This window comes from Plectropomus leopardus, chromosome 6 (assembly GCF_026936395.1).
Source record: "Plectropomus leopardus strain MGB_pleo_1.0 chromosome 6, ASM2693639v1, whole genome shotgun sequence".
NCBI lineage: Eukaryota > Metazoa > Chordata > Actinopteri > Perciformes > Serranidae > Plectropomus > Plectropomus leopardus.
The window spans coordinates 29,989,003-30,004,510 of NC_142181.1; the positions used below are offsets into that span (position 1 = coordinate 29,989,003).

Below are 15,508 nucleotides of genomic sequence, written 5' to 3' on the forward strand. Positions count from 1 at the left end.
CTTGTGGTTATAGTAGATTATATTTAGATTACAGAAGTTCTAGCTTAGATGATTTTTAAATTTATATTTATTTTTTAGTATCAGCTTATTCTGTATGTTGAAAGTTACTTAGTATTGATTATTTTATAGTAACAGTACAATTTTAGTCTATTTTTTAAATTCATTTTGTGATCGATTTCATATCAGTTTTCTTGTAACAGCAAATTATTCTGTGTTTTTAATGACAACTGTCTTCATTAACCTGTGATAACGCTGACAGGTCAATAAACTAAGAATACAGAGAGACTTCATTTGTAAACTCTGTAATCTGTGAGTCATGGAGCTTCCAAACATGTCAGACAGGACCTGTCACGTTCTAACTCAGTCTTACCTCACCTAGGGCAAATTCCAAACTGCATGGACAGAACTGAGGTGCACAGAGTCTCACTGACAAGTAAGAACTAGACTAAACTGCTCCTGACTTCTGCTGTCTGTTGAAAGTAAGAAAATACCCAGAAATAACCTCATCCTGAGTTTAATGCTAAAAACAATACAATTAGGAGCATTATCTGTAAAACATTCTGCCTTTCTGGAAAAACTAAACTTAACAAAGTCATTGTAAACATACCACTGGCTGGATTCATAATGTTCTGTTGCTGGACTGGCACAGAACCGGCCGGGGCGGCCTGGTTCATCTGGAGCAGGGCCTTGCGAGGATCCTGCCAAGTGGTGGTCTGATCAATGTGACTGTGAGGAGACAAGAGAGGCAAAATAAATTATCATTAAATTGTGTCTAGCAGTAATCAGCAGTGAGTTCAAAACAGAGGCCATATCAACGTGAAACAGCAGGTGACATGCAGGAACTGATGACTCAGAGCAGTTTCAACAGGCTCTTTGATGAAAACACTGAATCTAACCCCGGCTTTCTGTAAACGATGACTGTTACAGGAAACTCAGCTGTGTCTGTTTAGACTCATACTGAACCCACAATTCAATATAGATTCACACAAGGCTTTCATTCTTGGTTTGGACTGGACTGGGATTGTTTTACTCTTTAATTCACTTAAAGTTGCGCAGCATGGATCAGAATGGAGAAACTGCACCTTGTTTTGAATTAAAATAAAGTTAAACAGAATTAATTAAAATAAAGTTAAACAGAATTAAGACAAAAACAACTAAAAATAAATCAAGTCAAACATATGTAACTGTATTTACGCTGAACACTTCTTGAAAGTCTTTAAGAGGCTACGATTGGTTTCAAAACAACTATTGTAGCGACTAACAATGTTGCTCCATCTATTTTACGGCTCGTCTTTGCCGGGACGGGAGCAGGGGAGCATCGGGGGATGGGGCATTGTGTTGCATTCTGTGAGGGCATTGATAATTAGTGCTTTGTTGGTACTTGTTGCTTGATTAAGATGGAAAGCTAATACAGGAAGCCCTCCTCTCCCGAGCAGGACCCTCTCCATTGAGGGAGGGTCAGTCCCAGGGCTCAACGCAGGGGGTCCTTTTTCCTGGAAGCAGCTCGGACACTGTGGAGTGTCAGGGGCTTTAACAATCTGGCGCCACATTTACAAAGCTTTCACCTGCTTGACAAAGGCACAGACTGAGCTACGACCTAAAACCCCACTATTCACTTGTTCTTTTTTTTTGTTTTTTGAAACATCCCATTTAAAGGGGACACCCCCCCCACCCCCACCCCCCACACCTCAAATAAATAGGCACCAAACTCCAGTAGCTTGTTTATGCAACACCACAACGCTTTTATTTCAATACACATGAGAAAAAAAAAGAGTTTGCTCATGAAGCAATTTAATATTACCCTCAGCAATCTTTATTTTGTACCCAGCAGTAATCATGTTCTTCCATCCACTCTGATTCTTCATGACTCGCTGTTAATTTGATCCCAAAGCGCCATTACGCCAGATTTTGGAACAGCTGGCTCAAGTGAGAGATTCGGAGAGTTTCTCTTGGCCTCTGCGGTAATCCCAGCCTGCCTGTCTGCTCTCTGTCCCAGGCCAGAGAGCGAGAGGGCCTGACTCAGCACTCCTCCCCCCCAACACAATGCAACCCATTTTGAAGCCCCCTCTTGTTTATGCTTTACTGATCAAAGGAGCTGCCAAATCCCCAACCAAACCCTCCCCCCCAGCCCTCACCCACACACACACACACACACACACACACACACACACACACACACACACCACAAAACCAAGCAAAATAGTTGGAACTGCTCAGATTGGAGGGGCCCCTTGAGAAAGTGGGGTCACAGGGAGCGGGGTGAGACAACTAGAGAAAAGAAAAAAGTAGAGTGAAAGACGGGAGGGGTAAAAACATCTACGGAAGCAATCCCTCTGAATTCCATTGGCTGCACGAGTTGCTGTGGTCCTGTTACACTCGGAGCGCCCGCCCTGCCCCCTCCACTGCCTCCTTCCCACTCTGGAAACTATGACATTTATTATAGAGGGGAGGGGAGAACAGGGGAGGAGACTGGGAGAGGAGCACTGGGATAAGGGAAGGGAGGGCTTATCGTAAATGAGAGGCCTTCGCATCCTGGTACACCAAAGCCGAACAGAAATGCTACTAGTGGAAAACACGGATGGAAATATACAACCTCAAAGCCTACGAGAACTACTGCTTATAAATTGTTCTTTGCCTCCCCCATTACTTCTCCAGAAGAAAGTACAAATATTGAATTTTCTATCAAACCTCAGCCTGGGAGGCTAATGTTTGTAGCACAAATCAATCAAAACCGATGTAAACAAAGCTTCAGCTCAAAACAGAGATTATAATCAAAAAGTCTGTGATAAAACCGACACCCTATACGAGTTTCCAAGTCAGCACAGCACTGTATTCAAACAGCCCGCAGAGGGAACTTAGAAAACTGGTAAATCAGTTACCAAGAGCCAGTAATTCATCACCGGATTCTAAAACTAAAAGATAATCCATTCACTCGACCTGCCCCGAACCCTATATGGCCTGAGCTATACGCTGCTTCCTGTAACAGAAAACAAAACAATGTCATGGCAACTGTTGGGGACGGCTGGAGGCCACCAGTTGCTGTTAGGAATTGCTGATGATCCGCAACCTCCACAGTCACAACTGCTCGGTGTTGTCTTTACATGTCTCTGACACCACGGCGAGCTCAGTAGGATGGCCACCACACCCTCCCCCAACATCCATCCCCGGGGCAGGGCAGCGGAGAAAACTGGTGGTGGGCCAGGACTCGTAATACAGTTATATTTGACAGTCTTCAGTCTTTACAATTTCAAGGTTTTATAACCACAGTAATGTTTTTTGATAGTTTTCTAAAGGTTTGTTGTCCAAACTAACATGGCATAACATTAAGATGACACTTAAAGGGACAGTTACCCCTGAAATCAAAACTACATATCTTCCTTCATTCCGGCAGTGCTATTCATCAGTTTAGATTGTTTTTGTGTGAGTTGCAGTGTTGGAGATATCAGCCAAAGAGAAGTCTGTCTTTTCTCTGATTTCATGGAACTAGATAGCATCCGGCTTGTGGTGCCAAACAAATAAATTTGAACAACAAATACATTTGAAAAACGCAAAGTGTCTTTTCAGAAATCATGACCTGGTTAATCAAGATAATCCACAGACCTTGTTGTGAGCAGCTTCATGTAAGGACTATTTTGTTTCTGCCTAACTACACCTGCCAACTGTATCAACACGCAGAAGGAAGCGCACATTGTGCTCATGATAATGTGACATGTAAACATTATTGACGTCCTCCTCGGCTGAGTTATAACGTTAGCAGGTTTGGTGGTGGTAGGTGAGCTAGCAGTAGATTTGTGCTTCCCTCTGTGCAGTTATACAGTTGGCAGGTGTAGTTCAGTTGAAAGAAATTAGTCCCTACATGAAACTGCTCCCCACAAGGTCTGTGGATTATCTTAGATAACCAGGTCATGATTTCTGGAAAGAGTCATTGCTGTTGAGAATTTCCAATCTAATTTTTTGGCGCTTTGAGCACCACAAGCCGAGTGCCATCTAGTTCCATTATACTGGAGAGAAGGCTGACATCTCTATAGCCGTTATCGCCAACGTGCTGCAACTCACACCAAAATATAGCAGACCAATAAATAGCACAAAAAAATGTATTTCTGATTTTCTGTAGAACTGTCCTCAAGTAAATCCTTTGAGTCTTGATTAAGAAAATTGGCTTTGGTACTGGACTGGTTATGTGCCATTAAGACTCTTTGTAAAGGAGCAAACTACAGTCTTTTACAGCCCCCTTTAAGCCTTGAGAGATGAGACAGCAGCTTTTTCTGCAATTTCTGTCAAGTGCTTTCCACAAGTTTCAAAGCCCTGTTTGATGAACAAAGTGCTCCATTTCTTTCATAATCAACCACTTTTAAAAGTTTATAAATGAAAAACATGTTTTTGGTGTTCTGACATGCAATCTTTTTGTAGACGACAGGCCAAAGCAATGGAAAGAATCAATCCATCTACATTATTGTGGACATGGCCTCAATCCGATGTTCTGTTGTGAATCCCCAAAGACAAAACATAACCTATCATTTACTTCTTCATGGGAAACTGACTGTAAATGTCCAAGTACTGCAAAGATGTGGTTCAGACATGACCCATTATCAAATCTGCTGGCTGCAGAGTGGTGCTTGACTTGCTAATTTTTGCTCAAGCTATCATCATGGGTCAACTGTGGCTCAGCAGAGCTCAGAGTGGGACTCTTGATCCACCCAAGCACTTGACATCTCCTTGACTGATGGCCCAATTATCAAGGTAGCGTTTATTGTGCCAGCGTTATTTATAACGCGTCTTGCTGAGGAGGAGAACCTTTCGCATAAAGGCTAAACTTGACTTTGCTTAAATGATTTGGCATTTGAGTTTTTCTGTTCGGTGCTGTTCACATGGAAGCTGATCCACATCAACTTGCATTCAAGATAGAATTTCTTTCTATCAGTAGTACTGCGACTGAAGATTTTAAATGGATTCAGCTTCAAAGAGTGACCTAGAAGAGGTTCAAGAACCTTAAATAGATCAAAGTGAAGAAGTCTGACTTGCACTTGTTTCACAGAGTTCATTTGATTTGACAAACTCCCTAACACAGAGATTGCCTGTTTACATCCATGAAAACTGTGGCATTTACATCCGGCTTTGAGGTGAATGTTCCAGCCAAAAATAAGTCTGCTCCGTGGTTGAAAAGTTACCGAAAAAGCTCTGCTACCTGCCAAAACAGCAGATCAAAGCGCAATTCAAGGCCAGATTGACTGTTCATTCCTCCGAAATCGTCTCTCTTTAAAGACAGAAGTCAAAAGCTGCGTTTCGCTGGTGTGAAACAAGGGAGTGAAGCTGTGGGGAGTGCAGCAGTGATGAAACACACCCCACAGCTGAGTTGTCAAATGTTAAAAATGGGATCCTCAGGCCACAGTGGCTCCACCCAGGGAGTATATACTCAGAAGGTTGTTGAAGACGATGACTAAAGAAATGCACTGAGGGAGGCGAGATGTAATCAGGGCTCTAAGATGAGGATGACCACCTCCACTGCGGCTGACTCGAAATGCCTGGCTGACTCTCTATCAGCAGGACATCATCAAGAGAGATTATTGGGGCAACCTCTGTGACCCTACTGTGGCTTTAAGTTTCCCTTTGAAGGAGGGTTTGTGTCATCGTCCTTCCTAACAAAGCAACAATGTGCCACGGCTGAGTCTGGCTTGGAGGATTTATTTATTTAAGTGTTATTTTAAGGATAGAATTAGATAGAAACAGAATTTCATAAATTAGTTAACTAAAGAGGGAAAAACAAAGCCCACACACTGCATTATGCTCCCATGAATATTCACTACAATTACCACCTAAGTGAGGTTTCGAGCTACACACTCTTCATCAGTAGTAGACGTAGCTCGAAACGTCACCTCGGTGGTAACTGTATTACATTTTCCATCTACTGTGAGGACTTTGCTTTTTCTTCTCTTGTGTTATCTTAAATCCAGCAACTTTTTGTTTATTTTGAAGTTTTTGTATAAATTCATAAACTCCAATGCAATATCACACCTACATACTAGGGGTGGGGGGATTGATATAGCATAGTATTGCGATATATGTTCGTGGCAATATCATATTGATATACAGATGCCAAGTACTGATTTTATATAATGTTTAACAATATTATGTTATGTATTTTTTTAATTAATATTACAAATACAAATTAAACTTTTGGTAGCTTACTAGAATAAAAACAATCTATTGCTTTTACAGTCCACTAGACACATTTTGCTGTAATGAAATGATTGAAGTGAGATGAACAGGCTGAAAACTTTATCGTATTTGAGACATTATTTGCAATTGAAAAAAGGTAATAAATCGCAATACATCGCATTATTTATTGCAATATTTGACAAATCTCAACACATATAACATTGTTATCATATTATTGTGACTTTAATGTCGTGATAATATTGTTTTGTGGGGCCTCTGGTGATTCCTACCACTAATACATACATTTTAACAGTAAAAAAGTTTAAATGTATGCAACTGACAACATATGTACAGTTGTTTCTTTATTTTGTTATCTAAGCTGTATTCGGTTGCCATGAGGTGGTATGGTTTGAGTACTTTTGGGAACTCTAAACCCCACCTGAGAGGCTCCACGTCTCAGATACTACATCTCTGTGGAGATGCCCTCAGTGACAGTGGAGGCATTGATGTCTGGAACAGAGGTGTTACATCAAGACTTTGGTAAACACTAGCCTGACTTTCTCACAGTCCCATTTGTGTACTGAGCTGACAGGCCCCAGTTGAACAGGAAGGGCCTTGTCTGTGTGTGGTCAATAAACCAAAAGTTTGTCAAACACAAAGTTGCTCCAAATAAGGGCTTCACGCAGGCTTACAGCCCAGTCTTCCCAGCACCATTTGTGACCGGCCGAGTGGCCGCGGCTTGTAACGGCTTAGTTTGAAAACCAATTTGCGTACTTCTGACATCAAGCTTTAAGCAGAGTTGAAGTGTATTAGATAGGTTCATATTGAAGATATTTAGGCATTATACATGATGTTTGCATAAGATGCTAAGCTGTGAGATCTGTGTTAGCCAATCAATAAAACTGAAATCAACAAATGTGGCGCAAATTTACACATCAGGCAATGTAACTGACAATATTATTTTACATAACCACAACATTTGTGTGCATCTCTCAATGCACTGTGGGTACTGTAGTATTCAAATGCACTCTGGGTGTTTATTTATTAAGGATGGGAACCAACAGAGGCCCTTCGATACAATATTATCTGATACTTAAGTCATGATAAAATATTATTGTAATTTTAAGCCTTTTATATGTTCAGTATTTTGATAAGATGTTTTGCAAATGCAATTTATTACCTTCTTCTATTGCAAATTATGTCCCAGCTCTTCCAAAATCTAGCGTAATGGCGCTTTGGGATCGCATTAACAGCAAGTCATAAAATTTGTCAACATCTGTTTTATCTATTAATAAAATTTTCAGTCTGTTCATCACCCTTCAGTCATTCATGCACCAAGTTGTCTCTCGCTGACAGGCAAAGCTATTGATTTTATTATATTAGTAGGCTACCAATAGTCAATTTTTTTATTTGTAATATTAATAATCTAATTGCAAAACTGATACTTGGCATCTGTGTATGATTACAATATTGCTGTGCAAAAATATCATTTTTATTATTGCCAGTGCACACGCTGAAGAAGGGCGTCTTGCCCGAAATGTTCGAATGGCAGTAAAAATATTGTTTCAGTGGAGTGCTGTCTGATTTGACTGTTTTTGTTATCTATTTTTGAGGATTCAGCACCCTTTTTCTATCATTTATATTGGAGTGAGCACATTGGATTAAATTTTATTTGTGCAAAAATACTGCAACACTATCTCTGGCCCTTAATATTTATTCATCAAAAAAGTGATTTTCACATAATAACAAAGGGGAAACAGACTGAAATAAAAGAAGCCAATGTTGTTTTCTCTTAGGTAAACAGGAAAAAGTGGAAATTTTCAAACAAGAACCACCCATGTCTGTTTTACACAAGCTAAATATATAATAATCTACTGGAAACCACTCACCATTTTAATTCAAGATATATTGTACATATTTCATATTTTATAGTAATTTTATTCTTTATTCACCATTCTACAATATTTGCTTTTATTTTAAATTTTCTCTTACTGTGTTTATGTTATGCACCAATACAACTAAGCAAATTTCTTGTGTGTGAAAACCAACATGGCAATAAACAGGATAATCTCCAAAGCCATATGTGGACATTGCATACTGCCAACTGTATACAATAGGAGCATAGTGTCCAAATATACATTTGATCTTTCCTGCTCTGATAGGGGGTCTCTTTGTATTGTATTTAGTGCAGCAGGTGTTCAGGAAACCCCATAGTGTACACTGAATTTCCACTAGTTCTCAGTCTGTTTAGTGTTCTTGGTTAACCAGGAGTGTGCGGCTTCACATAGAAAACAAAAGTCTGTAATACAGTATAAAATGTTAAAAATTAACAAATCTGGTCACTAATTTCATCCTTTATAATCGCTGATAAGTTACATTTTGAAAGACGCAGGTCAGCCTCTCTGGTTGTGGGAAACCAGGCTCATCCAAACAGTTTAAAATCCAACTGAGAAAAAACAAAGTGTCCGTCAGCACACGGCCCTACCTGCCCCTGAGGGCAGACAAAAGCTACTCCCCCAGAGCTTCCCTCTGCTTAGGGCTGATTTCCCACGGACTAAAAGCTCATTCAAAGCTGCATTTAATAAGTGCCCGGAAACAGTGATTACCCCTCCGAGTTTACCGGTGTGTCTAAATTAGAAACCTTCATTAGTTTATGACCCAGCCCGGGAGACCGGCCCTGCCCCCATCCCACCACCGAGCAAGGTGACCCAACCTCCCTGCCCCTGCTGTCATAAATCAAAGGCCACAGCAAACTGCTGGAAGAAAGAGGAGGAAAGGTCAACAGATTTTGTTGACGTTCTCCCAGTCGTCTGGCAGCTGAAAGTTTTTGTTATTTATGTAACAGTCAAAACAAAAAAAGAGATTTCTGAAGGAGACTGCTCATTTCCGACTGCTATTTCCATTAAGGCTACAACTACCAGTAATTTAAGTTATTAAACTATTGATTCCTTTTTTAATTATAAATACCTAATTTTGGACTAGGCCAGATGCAGAAAATTGAATATCATAATATTTTTTGACCAAATACATTGATATCAATATTAAAAAATCACAACAATATTGTAAGGGTGACTTTTGGTGCTTTCACAAAGTATTTAAACAATACGATTTTTGGTTTTTCTCTAATTTAGATATAATGACTATTTGAGTTAAGACAAATGATAGAACAACTAGAATAGTCCCATAAGTTGAGGGAATTACATTATTTTACTGTAACGCAGCCTTTGAAACCAGGAAAAGACAACACTTACAATATTACCATATCCAAAATCGTAAGAGTTGAGATATTACGTGGACCAGACGTGGCTATCGGACAGACCGGGGGGGTCTGCCATCGTGTATTTCCTACAGCACCTCCTCTTTTAGCATTTGATTGGTTTAGGTGTGGGGATGGACACTTAATTGGAGAGTTGCATTGTGATTATGTATTAATAGGTTAGAATAGAACAGGGTAGGACTAGTCAAGCATTTACCTCTTTCTACTCCTTTTTGGACATGAAATGTTAATTTATGTTGCTTATTGAAAAATTGTTGTAAATGTTCACTATCATTTTTTGTGTATTTTATTTAGTATTTTTTAAATGTTCAAAATATAGTATATTCCATTCAATTCAGTGAGACGATATTCAGTTTTATACCACGATATTGATATTATATCGATATATTGCCTAGCCCTAATTTTACTGAATTTCCTTGACCCTAATAAAGTTTGAAATCCAAATTTACAACGATAGAAAAACAGCTGAAAAAATTACAAACTCAGAAGCTGGAAACTAATAAATTACAGCACATTTGTCTTTATGAAATGACTGAAATTCAATATTGATTATGACTGAATAATTAAATGATTTACCAATTGTTTTTTAGCCTTATTTTTATTCATATTATCTCAGTGGCTTTTGTTTTGCATTTTATGTTGTGCATTTTGTGCATTTAATTTGTATCCTTTTTTTTTATCTTACTTTCACTAGAATTATCAAGTGGGTTTATCCATGTGGAGATGCATTCTATGTATTCTGATCTTATTTTGTTTTTACATGCTGGTTTCATAATGTCTTTATGTCTTGTGTGTCTTTTCATGTGAAGCACTAGGTGCATGACATTTCTTTGCTGGGCTGCATTTCTTGTATGAAAGGTGCTATAAAAATAAAGTTTATTATTACTAATTGTTTCAGCACTTGTCAATATACAAAACAAAAACAAAATAAACATTTCAAAATGAAGATGTCAGCATAGTTTATATGCACCAGTTCAATATTTTATCATCAACTCCCAGCCTGAACGTTTCAGATGTGAAGAACAAGGTAAAACTCCCAAGAAAGCCGCTGCCCTCTCTAACCACCATCTTTAAACTTCATGTCAACCATTTGTCTATTTTGGGAAGGCTCACATGAGTCTCAACAGGCCTGTGGTCTGAATAAAGATCACTGTTTCACTGCTGGGACAAAGGGAGGGCCGGAGTTTCTTTTGGCCCCTCTTCTAGTCATCTCCACATGGCTGCCATTTAACTCCATTGACACAAAAGAGGCACCATCACAGCGCCACGGCTCCATTCATACCAAAACGGAGCCTGGCTTTTTAAAGGGAGTGGGACATCGGCATCCGCAGCTCCGCTGTGACTCACAGAGGCCAATCAACCCCAACTGTATGACCATATCATGTACTCATAAACAACCAGACACACACACACACACACACACAAAAAAAAACTTTCACTCTGAGTTGATTTATCTCTAAGGACAACAGCGGTCACCTGAGTGAAATGTGAGCCCCCTCTCCGCTCTCTGCCAGCGGGTGATAGACTCCCCACCCCCACCCGTCTGTCCAGCCACCCACACACACTCTCTCGCTCTGCTTCACTCCTTCTGCAACATGTCTCAGTCAGACAACTCCTGTTTATAAATAGGGGAGTGTCTTTTCCAGCAGCTCTGCTGAGGCCGCCTGTATTCCAGATCAAATATCTGCACTTTGATGTGCGGCGAATGGAAGATGTCTCCTGGAGTTTTCCTTACTTGAACACAAACACTGTGTACTACACTTACTCTGGTTGTATAACATGCCAGCTGACACAGAGCTTCTCAACTGTTTTTCCAAAACCACAGAAAGCAAGATGCTCTGCTTTTGGAACAGACTTTTAGACAAATATGAGTAGAGACTGTATAGGACTGTATGGGAATTATGTTTTTTTGACATATGGTGCAAAACGTACACTATGGTAGGATTTCGATTAGGCCATTTCATTGGACCACTGTCCTCTCCCCAGTGTACAAGCACCAGAGGGGAGATTAGATTTATTGAAGGAACATGGATAACTTTCAGTGCTGTACATTTTGCACTTACTCTATGTTTTACTTTATCTTGTTTTGTTTTCCTCCCTTCCTACTTTAGCTTTTCCAAGCTTTCAACTACAAATTTATGCTGTTCAACTTCCGGGTCAAAGCCCAGCACATGGACTATGCAGCATGCACAGAACACCTAGACCAGTTCAGGTCTGATTGAGGCGTGTACACGAAAGAGTAAATCGATCATCAATTATCAAGGTGTGTTATTCCGACTTTGAGAAGTTCGACTTAGTACAATTTCAGTCCGACTAACATGTTTACGTGTATTTTTCAGGTCCAGTTTTAGTTGCACTAATACAACAATTTGACTTTTTCTAATATAATGTAAATGTACTGAATAATTTCCAGTGGTGGAATGTAACTAAGTATATTCACTCAAGTACTGTACTTAAATACAAATTTGAGGCACCTGTACTTTACTAGAGTCTTGTTTTTATCCCACTTTAGACTTTTACTCTGCTACATTTCAGTGGGTATTTTTGTACTTTTTACTTCACTGCATTTATCTGACAGCTAAAGTTAGAAATAACTTTGTAAATGTTTTTTTTTTAACATAAAATCTCAAGAAGAGTTAAAAAATTAAAATTAAAATCAATTAGCAGATTGACAATAAAATTGTCACAACATGCAAGTCATTCTCTTTTCTTTTCTTTTTTTAGTTTTGGGGGTGTTTTTAAAGGATTTTTTTTAAACTTTTCTTACTTTAAGTGCATTTTTCTGATTAAACTTACCTAATTTTACTTTAGAAACATTTTCAATGCAGTATTTTTATTTTTAACAGAGTATTTTCACAGCGTGTTATTAATACTTTTATTTGAGTAAAGGGACTAAATACTTCCTTCACCACTGGTTATATCTGCTTTGTTTTAAATATAGAGGCATTAGAAAAAAACAAAAAGTTTGGCAATTACGAAATTGTTACAGTATATAGCAAGGGCAAAATGACGCATTGTTTCAATTTTTAAAAAGTGATTGACATACTTCTAAAACTATTGAACTATAAATTATTCAAGATTGGGTTTTCCAGCTAAACTTTAATTTAGTTTACAAAATTGGTTCATCATCTGGAGGCTCATTAGATCAGTCAGTTTCCAAACAACAGCGGTGATCCTTGGAGAGTCTATGAGAATAGCATTTTTTCTCTCCTACCCCACAGTCCTTTTGTACAATTTTAGAAGAGCCTCCTCAAAACGGCCCAGATGTTCTCCAGATGTGAGACCTCAAAACATCTGGTACCGAAAGCTCTTTTCGAATCCAAGCAGATCTAAGGCTATCGTGTTTGTTCAGATGTCGTATCAGAGAGTAATATTTCCTAGAACTGACAACATTTTGCCTTTAAGGGGAGTTAGAATGAGGACTCACAGCATTGAATCATCTCTAAACATGAGCTGCTGAGCATTTCGTAAACTTTGAAACATTTCACAATAGGCTGATTATCTCAACACAAATTGTTGACAATGACATCACTTTTATGAATAATTCAATCTTTCACAGAACTACACAGAATTAAGTTAAATACACCAAAAAAGTTGGAAAGAATACTAAAGAAAACGCTCACAACCCAAAATGTTGCAATAAACTGACAGACCTAAAGGGCTCTGCTACCCGCTACCTACTATTTACCAAAGTTGACTTTGGATCATAAATGTGGTGGAGATGTGCTGGTTAGCAGATGAGTTTTGCAGAGATGTCTCTCCTTTGCTGTCTGCAGCAGCTACAATGATCCATTGTTTCTCCTGAAACCTGAGACCAAGAAAAGGAGCACAACATACAGCAGCAGCCCCTCAAAAGACTTCTCCCTTGTTTGCGGAGGCCACCAAATTTAATAACCTACAACTCAACTATTGCAATTGTCTCTTTGTGAGCACACTGGCCACCATTGTGCACTGTAGCACATTTGCAAATTATTGTCAGCATAATGTATGCTGAACAGAGCTGCCGTATCAGAGTCCCAACACAAGAGCACTTCTCTGGTGACTTGTCTTGACAGTTAGTGGAAGCTTAACTTTTCCTGTTATCCCTAAAAATTTGTTTTCAACATGCGCTTGTTATGTTGTGTAGGTTTGACATGTTTAGGTTCATTTACATCTCAAAACACAAACGGCCCTGTCTAGAGCCAGTAGTTGGTTTGTCCATTCTGGGCTATTGTGGAACAACATGGCGGACTCTGTGGAAGAGGACCTGGTTCCTATGTAGATATAAGTGGCTCATTCTAAGGAAAACACAAGTCTTATTTTCAGGTGATTATTACCCCTTAACCTGGATCGACATCAGTTTTGTTGTGCTGCATTCAGACACCTTTCACAAGCATTTAAATCACTAGAACCTAAGAAAATTAGTTGGATTTCTTTTGAAAACATGGGGAAAGGCAATGAGCAACTTAGCAAGAAATATCCAGAAAATTGGGGAAAAAAGAAAAAAAAGAGTATAAGGTGACAAGGAAATGACTTAAAAATTAGCTATGAGATTACTAGATATTAACCAAAACAAGGGGAAAAAAGGATTTTAAAACAATGTTTACTCATAATTATATATTTAGAATTCATTTAAAATCATGTTAAAAAATTATTTTTTTAAGGTAGTTTTATTGTCTCTTTATGTTTTTTACTTTTCTTTTTTTGGCTAATTTTAAGTCATTTTCTTGTTACTTTTTACTAATTTCTTGCTATTTTGGGGTAATGTCTTCTTCTTTTGTTGCTAGTTACCACCCTCCCATGTTTTTGAAAGAAATCAAGCAAATCTGTTGAGGTTTTAAATGGTTAACTAATGAAAATGTAGTTATAAATATTGTTCACTTGCCAAGAGACACCCCTATATCCTACACACTGGACATTTAATACTGATGCCTCTATATCACTGTTTTTCAATGTTGGGCCGCGACTCCCCAGGTGGGCCGCCAGGGGGGCGCGGACACTTTGAGGGAAAAAATGGAGAATATTGAAAAAAAAAAAAAAATCAACCAAAAAAATTATTTGTGACAATGATTTCTTTAAATCAGTGTTTCTCATTATTAACTGACACTATGGCCGCCCGCCATAGTATCAATCAATGGAGCTTGACTATTAATTAGGAGCAGTATTAAAAAAATAAAATATATTGGGTTGTTTACAGCGCAGTAGGCAAAGCCATAGAGATGAAAAGAACTCTGCATGCTGCGCTGCATTCACAGACCCGCAAACCCCCCCCGATCAAAACAAAACCTTATCGTTACAACATGGTGGTACTGTTCTTTTGGACAGCTACTGCTTTTGTCCACAGGGGCCACCAAAATCAACACCAACTGAAAGTTCCTTGCAGCTACTTTGAAAAGATACTCAAGTATTTTTTTTAATTTATACACTATATGTTATTGAAAAATTCTCTTTTTGTAATTCGTCTGGGGGAGTAAAATCACAAGTTTCACCACAATACGATATTATATAGATTCTTTGGACAACAACACAATAATTCCTGATATCACAAAGTCTGCCACAAAACAGTTTTGATTAAATTCAAGTCAGGGGCCTGCGATCAATATGAGATGAAATAAGTAAATATCCTGATTGTCTTTTTCATGGCTTGCTTGCCATTATCTGCCTAGCACTGGGCCAATTGCACAGTTTGAATGTTTAGGAAGGAGGTGCACTTGGACAGAAATGGTGACCTGTCACAGGAATTTCAAAATAATGGTGTATATGATAAAGAGAGGCCAGGCTTCATGCAGGTTCCCAGCAAGAACTCTCTCATGACTAACATGGTCTTGTAGTCACATTTCTTTTATACGAATAACATAGCTGAGTGGTTAAGGTTAGAAATCACAGATCCCTGATTTCATACTCATGTTATTGTCAGGTCAAAAGTCAAAAAAATATTTTAAAGCTGTTTCTCATAGCCAAAGAAACTCAATTAACAACCTTCCTCGAGATGCTGGTTACAGTAGGACAAAATGAGGCATACTGATGTACCTTATGTACCTTAAAAGTCATCCATTAAAACTTTCTAGGTTTTTCAGGGACTCTATATGCAAGAAC

General features: G+C 38.7%; 1 protein-coding gene across 1 annotated transcript in view; it reads right to left on the reverse strand.

The window, feature by feature from the left end:
• Window positions 1–15,508, reverse strand: part of yap1 (Yes1 associated transcriptional regulator) — a 35,491-nt gene that overhangs the window by 17,237 nt on the left and 2,746 nt on the right. The window contains exon 3 of the mRNA XM_042486644.2: window positions 608–726. Coding sequence (XP_042342578.1) covers window positions 608–726 — 119 coding nt within the window. The remainder of the gene's footprint in view (window positions 1–607; window positions 727–15,508) is intronic.